The sequence below is a fragment of the Pyricularia grisea genome (genome assembly GCF_004355905.1).
Source record: "Pyricularia grisea strain NI907 chromosome Unknown Pyricularia_grisea_NI907_Scaffold_2, whole genome shotgun sequence".
In the NCBI taxonomy this organism is placed as follows: Eukaryota; Fungi; Ascomycota; class Sordariomycetes; order Magnaporthales; family Pyriculariaceae; genus Pyricularia; species Pyricularia grisea.
The window spans coordinates 135,901-147,305 of NW_022156717.1; the positions used below are offsets into that span (position 1 = coordinate 135,901).

The window sequence follows — 11,405 nt, forward strand, 5'->3', positions numbered from 1 at the left end:
CTGCACCGTCTTCTGACACTCCTCCTCACCATAATACTTCTTCAAAACTGCCCAATACCTATCCTCCCTCAAGGTCACAGCATACCCCATCTCCGCATACAACACCGCCTCCGCCCGCCGAAACAGTGTCATGCAGCTCTGCAGCTTCAACGCGTCCACACCGCTCCCCATCAGCGACGAGGCCGTTGTCGTCTGGCTGGCCGCCACAATATCCACCATCTCGCGCAGTCGCTTCCCAAGCACCGGGTGACGCAGGTATTCGACCGCCTCGGCAAGGTCGTGCACCGAGTAACGGGTGTTGTTAAAGGTTGGCCTGGACGCGATACCGGTTAGCTGGGGGAAGATGTACCAAATCCAGTGAGACCGCTTTGCGCCGGCGCGCATCTCCTGCAGCGCAGTCTCGTAGCCGGGATTGTTGTTGTTCTGGGCTTCCAAGAAACGTACCAGGTCGTTGGGGGCTGGTGCTTCCCTGTGGGGCTGAGCGCGTCTTGACCGGAGACTCAATATCCGGTCCTGGGTCGGGGGTGGTTCGTTCGTTGTAGTCTGCGTCACGATCGGTCGGGCCAATCCTACCCCATAGGTTTGATCGGATACGTCGTCGGGGAATGGAACAACTGGCTGCAGACCTCTACCAGTTGCAAAATCAAAAGGGCCGTCGGGGAGGTCATGGGGAATGTCCACAGAGTAATAGACCTTTGGAAGTGGCTGAAGGCCTGCAGGTAAGTCTGATGACATCGTGGCTGGAGAACAAGTCAATGGTGTGAAACAGCTGCTCTAATTTGGGTATCGTCAAGTTAGTGAGTACTGCTATGGTTGATGTGAATTTGACTTGCAAAATCATCAAGTCCAGTTGAAGGAAGCATGGCAGGAAGACTATTTGTAGCCCAATCAAAAGTTTGGTTGAATAAAGGCTTTGTCCTTCCAAAGACAAAGACGTTGTGATTGCTTCAACATGAAAATGTTAGTGACAAAGACTTTGAACCTCCTGCGTACCAGACCTTGGCAAATAGTCAAACACGTTCCATATGCACTGAGTCTTGGAAACATCGTTTACTGCATTAAACCACTGATGACGCTTTTGTATCCGTCCGAGAAAGAATTGCCTGCTATACCTACACAGCGTCCCCATTCTTGACTTTATACCGCATCCGGCAACCGTACAGCTATGTCACCAGATTGTGTGATATATCTCACCCAAGGAAGTGACGGGTATTGGAGCTAGAAACGTTAGCTGATGAATAAATGCGGAATAGGTTGCAACATACCTTGGGTTCTGTAATCTTCAAATACCTCACCTGAATTCCACTTGTCGTAAAGTAAGGAATCTCAAACTTGACTTGGATCGGCCTCTTTCCGCTCTTGCCAGGTCCACCAACACCACCCATGCTACCACCAAAACCACCCGTCATACCTCCACCGTGCTCATCATCACCCCTGACACTTGGAAGACCCAGCTCCGCCCGCATCAGGAACTCCTTGCCTCCACCGAACTGCTTAATCTTCCATACGATGGCGCTTTGTTCGGGCGCATAGTGAACACTGCCGATATTAGTCCTGAACCTTGGTGTGTCGGCATCGTCAGGCACCGGTACCACGATCTCGACGTTGTTGGCAGTAGAACGGCGCTTGAACTGAGCCTTTGCTTTTAGCATGTACTCGATACGTGAGCCACTGTGCGACTCAACCACACACTCAACCCAGATCAGTGGCTTGACCTGAGTGTTGAGCCGGTATGACATGAGCTCGAATTCTCCGTCGGGTGGGATGAAGCTGATGGTGCGGTCGTTCTCGAATCGTGAAAGACGAACACACTGATGAAACTTGACGTCCTCCATCTCGATTGCCTTGCCTCGCGTCGTCCGTCCAGTTGTCTCAAACATGACCTTGTCGTTCAGTCCAAGGCGAAGTTCTGGCATACCCGAGAGATAGCACTTCATCTTGATGGCGCCCAGGATCTCCGATCGGAGCACGTTGCCGTTGGAAGACACCAGAAGGTTGAGAGACTCGACCACATCCAAAAATACCTCATTCTTTCGGTACCTGATTCCTTCGGAACGCCAGCTGACGGCGTTGGTGACGGCGATTGGTGGACGTTGAATCTCGAGTTTGTGTGATTCTTGTGTGATGTACTCTTGAAGGATCTTGGATTCGGTGGTTTGAGGGTAGCCAAAGTCCATCATTTCGTCTAGCAACTCGTAGATGATGACAAAGTTATCTCTTATCGACTCCTCCTCCAAGGCTTTAAAGTATTCTGTAAAGACCTCGACGATTTTGTGGAGGAAAAGCAAGATCTCGGCGGCATTGGTGTTGCGTTTTGTCAAGGCGAGGAGGTAGAGGTTGTTGTGACGGATGTAGAGATACTGCGGGTATGTATCAGCGAGCCTGCAGTCTTTGGTTACATGCAAAGGACAGACTAACGTTGATTCCCTCATGGGAAAAGCATGGTGGAACAGCTGATGATTCCTCTTCAGCTTCGCTTAGCAGGATGGGGAACTTTTCCACCGCAGACATGGGAATATCTCCCCTGTAGTTTCGAGCCAGTAGGGTCTTGCCCTTGAGGTCGAGAAAGAAGAGTGCGGAAGCCATCGCGATAACTGGCAAGGCGATGTCGACGGCTAAAGACAACTGGATCAACTAATGCTTCTTTCTTTTGTTGGCTGCAAGTCCTAAGCGCCGAGAACAGTCGACGTCAATCGCCACGCAAGGCTGAAGGTGTACTAGCGGTACGGAGGCTTGCGCAGGGGTATCAAGACATGGAGGTGAGGATGTTGATGTCGGCGTTACACCGTACAGTACATGCCACCATCGCCAATTGAGTGCAGTGCCCAGCCTGAGCTATCGGCAGCCGTTCGCAGCCGCCAAGGTGGGGTTGCGGGTCGATTACATCAGCAGGGTCCAGCACGGACCACTTGATTGTTTGCTCTAAAAGTGCGCTGCAAACTTTTTGCATCGTGAGGATAGATTTGTTTCTTCTCCAACGCGCTCTTTTTAGACAGTGCAACCCATTACTTCCACGACTGATCATTGGCATTCTGTCAGTGATCGACTGTGCAGCTGTTGATGAGGCTTGCGATTAGTGGCGCGGAGAAGAAGATATTTCGCTACGAATCCATAAGAACTGCCCGAGTATTTTGTGCGTCGTTGACGTGTGAGCTACCGTTGCTTTGGTGGTGTCAGAGGATTCGAACATTTAGCTAGGACGTTCTGCGGATTGTTTCGTACGTCGTAGATTGATCTCAGCCCATTCTGTATCCTTGCCAAGTCAATTCCCTCACCGCCATCACCTTTAGGGGCCAAGTAGTTTCATCATAGGTTCAGCTGACAAACAAGCCGTATTTTCTACCGAGTACAAGTACATTCATCGTCACGTCCAGATGAAATCTCAAATTCCCACACGAACCCAAAAGGGTAGTTCATTAGTTCTGCTAGGGGAATCCCTACGATCAAGTTGAACAGACTTGATACTTTTGCTGCTGTCAAAAGAAACTCAAGTAGGAGTGGAAACGTAAAATGGCAGCATGGAGATGATCTTATGTATTACGTACTCTGGTACGATGATGCTTAGAACTTCTTGACTCGTCCAAACCTCGGGCCCGAGATGCTTGGTTCCATAGACGCCTTTGACGCCATTTCAACGTCTTCAATAGTCATGTGGGTAGTGTGACCATATCTAAACCGACATAACGTTGACAGCGAAGGATTACCCAACAGGTTTGTCTTCCCAACGAATTTATTCAGAGCATTCATCGAGCTGAGGACTGACGACTGAGGTATCCGTGTTGTTTAGCTCACTAGCCAAGTAAGCAAACTACATCCTAAGTCGTCACCTAGCGGATTTTAATCGACAGTTGTGGCGACGATCCAGCTTCAGTTTTCATGTGATGGCAATTGACTCCACTAGGCGCCGTTTGTCTTTGTAGAACCCAATCAGCATACATGCACATTGCGCCGGTTCAGGGGCAGGCCATGGTGGCTACAGTGGGTACAATCGTCTGACACGTGCTTTTGACCTACTCCGTACGATTGAGTTGTTATCTTGCGTTTGCCGTGCCGTAGATTCACATTCAGTTTGTGAGGAGAACTTTTCCATCGTGGCCGCCAACAGGCGACTCGGTTGTTCGGGATCGGTTCAATAAATACTTCAGGCTTCGTCTGTAACTTGTGTTGAACACGTGCGATCGGTTAACAAAGAGTAAGGTAATTTTACCATAATCCGAGTAAAGGTCCCCTAGTGACAGGAGAAAGGTTCCAAGCTTAGGACTAATCAGACGACAAGCACATGCCTGGGCGGGAGAGTAGGCTCCGTAGTGAATCAGATCAAACTGTCTGATAAGAAAGTTCCCAGACGATAGGAAGCAACGTGAACCGCTTTACGGAGTACATTTCAGTGGCCTTGAGTAATTTGGGTTGCTCCTATGTACTATTTAGTAACCTCTGAACATTGGCAAAATCCGAAAACCATATATGACAGGGTACACCATCCTTATAATGACAGCTGACCAGTAGTTGACTACGGAATATGGAAAGACTCAAAATTTTATCGAACCACGGTTTGTGGGGGACTATCCGGTGAAGGTGTAGGGACTTTACCTCAAGCTCGCCAGGTACCTACCATAGTAAAAAACAGACCTGTGCGGGGCTCAGCACATCCTTGGAACTTGTTCCGACACCTGATCAATCTACTTGCTACTATCTGCGGTCAGACCAGGCCAGGGCAGGACTTCAGGAGACCTAGACAAATCGAGCGCTGCTACAATATAGGTAGTGAGCGCAGCATTCGCACATGCAAAAATCAACACATGCAAATATTAACAAATCAGCTAAAAAAATCTCATCGGCATTAGGTGACAAGGGTGTGGGGTCAACAATTGGTTGTCGTTGATCAGTCGGGACTTTTGGACCCACTTTGTGCCAATCTGTTCCTCTTTCACATTCATGATGGGCAGTTGCGGGTACAGACAGCCCTGCCGGTCTGCTCGGTGATGGATCGATTGCCTGGGCAGGCTGTCAGTGTTTCTCCCACTTTCGCCCACCCTCATCAGCTTCGCTCACAATTGTTGATTGTCTCTGGACAAGGTTTTTGTCACTGGACAAGAAAATATCCAGATTAGATTCAAGCTGAGTTCGTCTTACCCCTCGTCACTGAATAAACCTAAACTACACCCCCTGCTTCTCGGTCACAAATCCTTCTGCAGGTCAAAGTCTCTTGGAGCATCAGTGGCTTGCACCGGCGCCCTACAATTTTTAGGCCTCGGGGATGATGCATGTACACCTCCAGACGATTCAACTCTAATACCCTCGGCCTCGAACAGACTAGACTTTCCTTCTATTGAGATTCCAGGAATTGCGACCATCACTTCCGCGACAAACACCGATTCGTTCTGCCGCCTTGAAAGTGCCCAATCTACAATTCCGCTTCATTGACTGTCTTCCTGATCATCCCATCTTCAGCATCATGACCTTCTCGTGCTTGGTCTAGGACCTCGCCCAGTCCCGCCTACCCTGTCCCGTTTTCCATAACTACGTCCGAACACTAGGACCACTGCCAGATGGATGGATACAAGCACCGACTCGCATCCACACTGCAAGACCACCAGGATCACATGCTTGCACGACGCTCAACGGAAATGAACCACGACGGTGCTAAATCTCTGCCCTCGCCCGCTGTCATGACTTTGGAAACTCGGCCGATTTCTCCACCGTTTTCATGTAGTCAACTGGGGCCATTACCATCATTAAACCTTCACAAGCCTCGCGACTCCCCTTTGGCCTCATTCGCAGATATACCTAGCAACGAGTTGGCTCCCATTGCTACCGATCGTCATCGTTGCTCACTATCCCCCATTGGAAGTCAGAACGGCGCCCCTATTCTACCTCCCATTGCGACGCTCACCCAGTCTCTGGAACCTCTCCGCTTGAGGACTCCGTCACAACCACAGACGTCGCCTCGGGTCGAACAGAGACGACCATCACCGCCGAGGTTGACGAGCTGGCCAACTGGTAACCCTTTGACGACGTATTACACACCCAGTCATGATCAGTCTGCCGAATCGCCTGCAAGGATGGATGTGGACATGAGCAATACTCGGGCTGGTAGCGTCAGCCTTGACGATCCTGACGTTCGCATGGCTGCTGAAGCATTGGGAGATTTGCGCGCTGGTAAGACTCGAGCCGCTGACTTCTTGTTTACTGTTTCTGACTGTTGGTAGACTTTGTTTCAACTCCCAAGCAACCAGCATCGCAAAGACCACAACAAGAACCGATACTTCAACTTCTGACGACTTCCCATCCCTTGTTGGCCAAGACGATAGAAGGGACAACGACGGCATATAACACCTCAAAGAACTATTCACCACGGTTCAAATCTGGAGCTGAATATGTCGAGGGATATTTGACTCCCATCGGTAACACTTTGGGGTCAGTTGGTCGGGTGACGGGAGTTGAAGGTGGTGTGAGATGGTTTCTTAAAGGATCAGCAAGACGGCAACCATCTTCATCGGATCTTGAGTCGGGGGAAAGCTCGCGTAGCAAGAGGAGGAGGATGATGCCGTCTGAAGATGAAGAGACGGAGTATGAGGATAGAAGGGGTATTATGTCACCGCCACCACCGCCCTCAAATATGGAGTTTGACCCATTCGCCTACCGGAGCAAAGAGCGTCGCATGTCGATGAGCACTGTGGATAGTCTTCCGGCCTACGATGATGCAAAATCGCCAGCATACACCGAAGCCGCCGGCGATGACCAGCGCTCTCCGGTACCACGCAGTCCCGCATGGCAATCGCGCTTGATAATGTCTACGTCCGGTCTCAGTATCGCCATGTCGGAAGAGTCGTTGCGCAGCCTCAAGTATTGTCTGCAATGGCTGCGATGGGCCAACGATCGTATCGCCAATGCCATTGGTGCTCTCAAGGTTACTCTTGAACAGTTTGAGCGTCACCCCGAGACGGGAGAGGTTACTTCAAAACAAGTGACGATTGAAATCCCTATCGATGGTGCGATCGTAGTCGAGCAGAGGCAGAATGAAGGTTCAGAGCGAAGGTCCAACGAAGAACTGGGCCAGAGGGTGGCGGCGCTCAAGTCGGATGTTCTTAAGACGCTTCGGGCCGTCATCGAAACGGTCAGCAAATATGCCGGTGGTGCGCTTCCCGACAACGCACGGGTGCTTGTGAAGCGCCACCTGACCAGCCTCCCTCAGAGGTTCAAGCTGGCCAGTCAAGCGGACCAATCTTCGGCTGGACCCTCATCTAGCGGCAGCAACAGCGAAAACGATGTTCGCGAGGGCGCACAACGTGTCTTGGTGTTGGCGCAAGAGGGTCTAGACATGATGGCCCAGGTCAGCGGTGTGCTGGATGGAACAATCGTCAGTGCCGAGGAGTGGTGCGCCCGTCTGGGCAAGAAGAAGCAAGATGAGAGGGCAGCTTTGACTGGTGCTTCGAGTAATCAACCCGAGAAGCCATTGGAGCCCCTTACCAGCGTTGGGATCGACGGAGATGTCAAGATGGGATAGGCGTGCCTCCGTGCCTCAGATGACATCACCAAATCTATAGTACTTGAAGTTCTGCTTACAACCTGATTCCTTTGTCATTATATCCACATACTACGCCTGCTGCTGGCGATGAAGCATGCACTGTCACTAAATTCCCTTGTCTGCTATCGAGTACCCTCTGCTGCGGTTACATTTCATTTGAGCCTTTGTTTATTTGTTTCCCGGGAGTTATTGTTTTTTTTTCTCTTTGACAGTCTAAAAGCGTTCGCTGCTGACCTGATCATTTGAGTTGGATCGCATTTGGTGATGTTATGTTTGACTTTTCTTGTTGGTCTAAATATTTTACATGAGACTTGCGGTTGCGGCGACATAGTTTTGGGGACGCAGAAAATTCAGTTTACGTGAAATGGAATCAGGAAAACAGATATCGGGTTGCAGTCGCTTGCAACGTTGGAATCCCGCCTTCAGTGTCGAGCGTAAATAGGCGATAACAATACATACTGTTACCTAAGTATGATGAGTAGAGGAGAAGCTTTATAGTCTTGACTAATACATTCTTTGTTTTAAATTCCAAGCATTCTGATTGTCACTGATTGTCAACAGGCACCATGTTTACTCTGCTCCGTGTTGCCTTCTCCGGAACCGGCTGGATGTACAGCCACAACTAGGCCTTGATTGGAAATATTCGGGTCATTGTCTTGAATAGTGATCATAGACTGCGATTTGCATAATCCTGACGATCACTGTCGAATACCCGGAATATTCCCAATTCACAACCGTCATTGGTTCAATCTCATACCCCTGTTGAAAGCTGTACGGGTACTGGTCCCTAGCGTACCAGCTGAGGAAGGTGGAAGTTCTTCAGCTTTGAACCAAGATGTTGCATCTATTAATAGTAGACCTACATGGCAAGTGTATGATGATGTACAGATATACGGATATATAATGTGAGGAGTAGCCACTGAACAAAAGCAAAGTCAAGCCAACCACCCGCAGCAACACGAGCCCACAATGCTTCTCCAAACCATCACATCACTGTCACTCCTGGCAGGTCTTGCCGCCTCGCAGCAGACATGCGCGCTCTCGACAACAGGCCAGCAGGGACTCTGCCTGTCAACATCAAGCTGTAGGAGCTCTGGCGGCACCTCGACACCCAACCTATGCCCCGGCACCCCAACCGACGTCCAGTGCTGCACCTACGGCACCTGCACCGTCCCGGCCCAGGCCAACCTCACCGGTCTGTGCGTGCCATCCACCTCCTGCACCGACGGCACGGTCACCAGGGGCCTCTGCCCGGGCGACGCTGGCATCACCTGCTGCACGTGGCAGTCGTGCAGCGCGCCCGGAGGCGTTCCCGGGTCTTGTGTGCCGGCTGAGGGGTGTGCGGCGGGCGGTACAACGACGAGTGGGCTGTGTCCTGGCCCAAAGGGGGTTAGGTGCTGTGATTATGGCAGGTGCAAGGCTGAAGGGAAGGATGGGTTCTGTCAGCGGCGTGGGACTTGTGGTGGGACGGTGGTGTCGGGTGGTGGATGTGCTACCGGGGTTGACTGTTGTCTGAGTGCGAGTGGTGGCGGCGATGTCGAAGAGGAGTGTGGTCCGCCCAAGTTGAACCAGGCCTCGTTGGATCTGGTCAAGGAGTTTGAGGGATGGTTTCCGGATATCTGTAAGACCTCGACCGATCATGAGTTGCATGTGGTGTGGAGTACGGCATCTAACTCGGACTCAAACAGACCTCGACCCGGTCGGCCTCCCCACCGTCGGCTATGGCCACCTATGCAGCAACCCCACCTGTTCCGAGGTCCCTTACCCGATCCCACTATCCGTGGCCGACGGTGAGGCGCTCCTACAGTCGGACCTCGGCATTGCGCGCCGCTGCCTCTCTGAGGACCTGGTCGACTCGGTGGTGCTGAACCCGAACCAGTACGGGGCGCTGGTCAGCTGGGTGTTCAACATGGGATGCGGGGCGCAAAAGTCGTCGACCTTGACGGCGAGGCTCAACGCTGGCGAGGATAAGAGTGTCGTCGCGCGAGAGGAGCTGCCGAGGTGGGTTTATGCAGGGGGTCAGGTGCTGAATGGTCTGGTTAGGAGGAGGGCGGCAGAGGTTGTGCTGTTTGATACGCCGGCTGAGGGCGTTGCTCATCCTCCGAGACCATGCTAGGGTGATTGCCTTGGTGGATGTAGTATATGTAACGCAAGATGGAGCTCAACCTGGAGGGTTGACTGTAGGGGACAGCAATAGTACCAACTCATTTCAAGGGTGGGGTGAATAAAACTCATGAACGGTAAAACAATAGCTTTCTACTGTACAGGTTCCGTAGGGTCTTGGGATGATAAACATCGCTCCAGTCTACCCAAGCAACGGCGTCTCTTCGTTAGGTTGTCCATTATCAGTCTGCTCCTCGGTTACATCCATGGTCGCGCCGTGTGCCACATACTCCCGAGAAATCCATGCAGCACACAGTCCAGCGCCTGGTCCCAGTATCACAGACACCAAAACAGCAACTCCGGCAGACTTCCAACCACCCTCGACCATGACCCAGTACAGTGCGGTCGCGGCGATGAACAGCGAGTCGATCTGGATGAAGCCCAGACAAGACCTGGTCATCTCCTTGCGGTCATCGGTCTTGAACAAACTGAAAATAAGCCATCCGTGCGCAATGACGGAAAACAAAACGGCGGGGAGATAGACGCCAGAGATGGACGCGCGGTGTTGTTCTACCCTGAATGGAGGCGCAAACTTCTCCGCGTTGGCCCGGACCAAGAACCAGCGGACAAACTGACGAACGATGGTGACGTAAACGGGGAAGAATAGCCATACGAAAACGGCTACCGACGAACGGGTGAATATCATGGCCAAAGACGGAACGAAGAATCCCAAAAGAATAGCCACGGGGACAGCGATTGCCTCGACACCAAGAGCAAGGTTTCGACTGTCGGCTGCCAAACGATCCTCACCGCTTCTCTCGACAACCTCGAGACCTTTGGCGCGCTTCACAAACGCCGGGACGATGACCAAACCCCAGACCAGCTGGCCGCCGGCCAGATTAAACATCAGCCAAGGGCCGGTAGGGTTGGCGATCAGAGTAGCGCTGGCATTGCACAAGCGAGCGGCCTCGAGGGTCGCCACAGTAAGAAGAGCACCGATGAAAGCGAGAATCTCGGACATCATGGCGGCAGACCGAAAAGATGACACGGCGTACTGAAAGAAGGAGACGAGATAGCAGGCCGGAGCGCCAAGGAGAGGAATGTGGCTGAGCCAGGGCACCTTGGCTCGGGCGTGACATTGGCTATACAACAGGCCTGGGTTGACATCTTGTAGCGAGAGGGTGACGATTGTGGCGATATAGCCGACAGTAAAAAGGACTGGGATGGCTATGAGCTGTGGGTAGCTGAATCGATGAACGAGAAGCTTAGGGATGGGCCTGTCGGAGTTCCGGGGTGAGCCTGGTCGGCTATTGCGAGGTTCAGGTTCTTGTGTGTCTGCCATGTTGCTACTTGTCGTTGTATGACTTGGCAACTAAGCAAGCCGTACAGTATATCCGGGAAGCTGATCTGATGCCTTTGTTGTTTGTAGGTTTAAAGATCAAAGTAAACGATCGGGGTTGAATTGAATGTCGTGGATTGTTGCTGTGAAGCGAGTAGCGGTTCCACTGGTGATACCTGAAGAATAGCACGTGATGAGTGTCTGTGCGCTATAAGTTAGCGCTGAACTCCAGGATGCGTTGATCCCCGCAATCACGTCAGCACGCCCTACAGCACTACAGTTTGAGGCCTCTTCCGCAATTTGCTTTTGATCACGACAGGAGTACCATTTATTTCTCTCCGCGACTTCATTACAGCTGGAAGTACTCATTACCTGTTTACCCTCCGAATACTTCCTACCAACAATAGCCCATAATTGTCACAAAGTACTTCGCAT

At 51.6% G+C, this 11,405-nt stretch overlaps 6 protein-coding genes across 6 annotated transcripts; 2 read left to right on the plus strand and 4 right to left on the minus strand.

The window, feature by feature from the left end:
- Positions 1–39: 39 nt before the first annotated feature.
- PgNI_02661 (uncharacterized protein) lies at positions 40–503 on the minus strand (the record flags this gene model as incomplete). Its single annotated transcript, XM_031122722.1, has 2 exons — positions 445–503; positions 40–313 (listed from the first exon to the last, which is right to left on the minus strand). A coding segment is annotated over exon 2 (180 nt), but the record flags the coding sequence as incomplete, so codon positions are not given.
- Positions 504–527: 24 nt separating this feature from the next.
- On the minus strand, positions 528–2,791 carry PgNI_02662 (uncharacterized protein). The gene is made up of 3 exons (XM_031122723.1): positions 2,419–2,791; positions 1,266–2,360; positions 528–1,218 (listed from the first exon to the last, which is right to left on the minus strand). Exons 1-3 carry the CDS (start codon positions 2,584–2,586, stop codon positions 1,138–1,140), a joined length of 1,344 nt encoding a protein of 447 aa, XP_030984234.1. The 5' UTR covers positions 2,587–2,791; the 3' UTR covers positions 528–1,137.
- Positions 2,792–4,900: 2,109 nt separating this feature from the next.
- PgNI_02663 (uncharacterized protein) lies at positions 4,901–8,036 on the plus strand. The gene is made up of 3 exons (XM_031122724.1): positions 4,901–5,122; positions 5,313–6,159; positions 6,210–8,036. Exons 2-3 carry the CDS (start codon positions 5,550–5,552, stop codon positions 7,505–7,507), a joined length of 1,908 nt encoding a protein of 635 aa, XP_030984233.1. The 5' UTR covers positions 4,901–5,122; positions 5,313–5,549; the 3' UTR covers positions 7,508–8,036.
- Positions 8,037–8,469: 433 nt separating this feature from the next.
- Positions 8,470–11,081, plus strand: PgNI_02664 (uncharacterized protein). Its single transcript, XM_031122725.1, has 2 exons — positions 8,470–9,149; positions 9,217–11,081. Exons 1-2 carry the CDS (start codon positions 8,498–8,500, stop codon positions 9,642–9,644), a joined length of 1,080 nt encoding a protein of 359 aa, XP_030984228.1. The 5' UTR covers positions 8,470–8,497; the 3' UTR covers positions 9,645–11,081.
- On the minus strand, positions 8,645–9,178 carry PgNI_02665 (uncharacterized protein; the record flags this gene model as incomplete). Its single annotated transcript, XM_031122726.1, has 1 exon — positions 8,645–9,178. The coding sequence occupies one exon, from the start codon at positions 9,176–9,178 to the stop codon at positions 8,645–8,647; it is 534 nt and encodes a 177-aa protein (XP_030984227.1).
- Positions 9,834–10,973, minus strand: PgNI_02666 (uncharacterized protein; the record flags this gene model as incomplete). Its single annotated transcript, XM_031122727.1, has 1 exon — positions 9,834–10,973. One exon carries the CDS (start codon positions 10,971–10,973, stop codon positions 9,834–9,836), a length of 1,140 nt encoding a protein of 379 aa, XP_030984230.1.
- Positions 11,082–11,405: the final 324 nt, after the last annotated feature.

Coding starts and splice junctions, on each gene's coding strand:
- PgNI_02662 (XM_031122723.1), bottom strand. CDS start 2,586: ATGGCTTCCGCACTCTTCTTTCTCGACCTCAAGGGCAAGACCCTACTG. Junction 2,361..2,418: donor TTTCCCATGAGGGAATCAAC/GTTAGTCTGTCC, acceptor ACATACCCGCAG/TATCTCTACATCCGTCACAA. Junction 1,219..1,265: donor TGAAGATTACAGAACCCAAG/GTATGTTGCAAC, acceptor TAACGTTTCTAG/CTCCAATACCCGTCACTTCC.
- PgNI_02663 (XM_031122724.1), top strand. CDS start 5,550: ATGGATGGATACAAGCACCGACTCGCATCCACACTGCAAGACCACCAG. Junction 6,160..6,209: donor ATTGGGAGATTTGCGCGCTG/GTAAGACTCGAG, acceptor GACTGTTGGTAG/ACTTTGTTTCAACTCCCAAG.
- PgNI_02664 (XM_031122725.1), top strand. CDS start 8,498: ATGCTTCTCCAAACCATCACATCACTGTCACTCCTGGCAGGTCTTGCC. Junction 9,150..9,216: donor GGGATGGTTTCCGGATATCT/GTAAGACCTCGA, acceptor GGACTCAAACAG/ACCTCGACCCGGTCGGCCTC.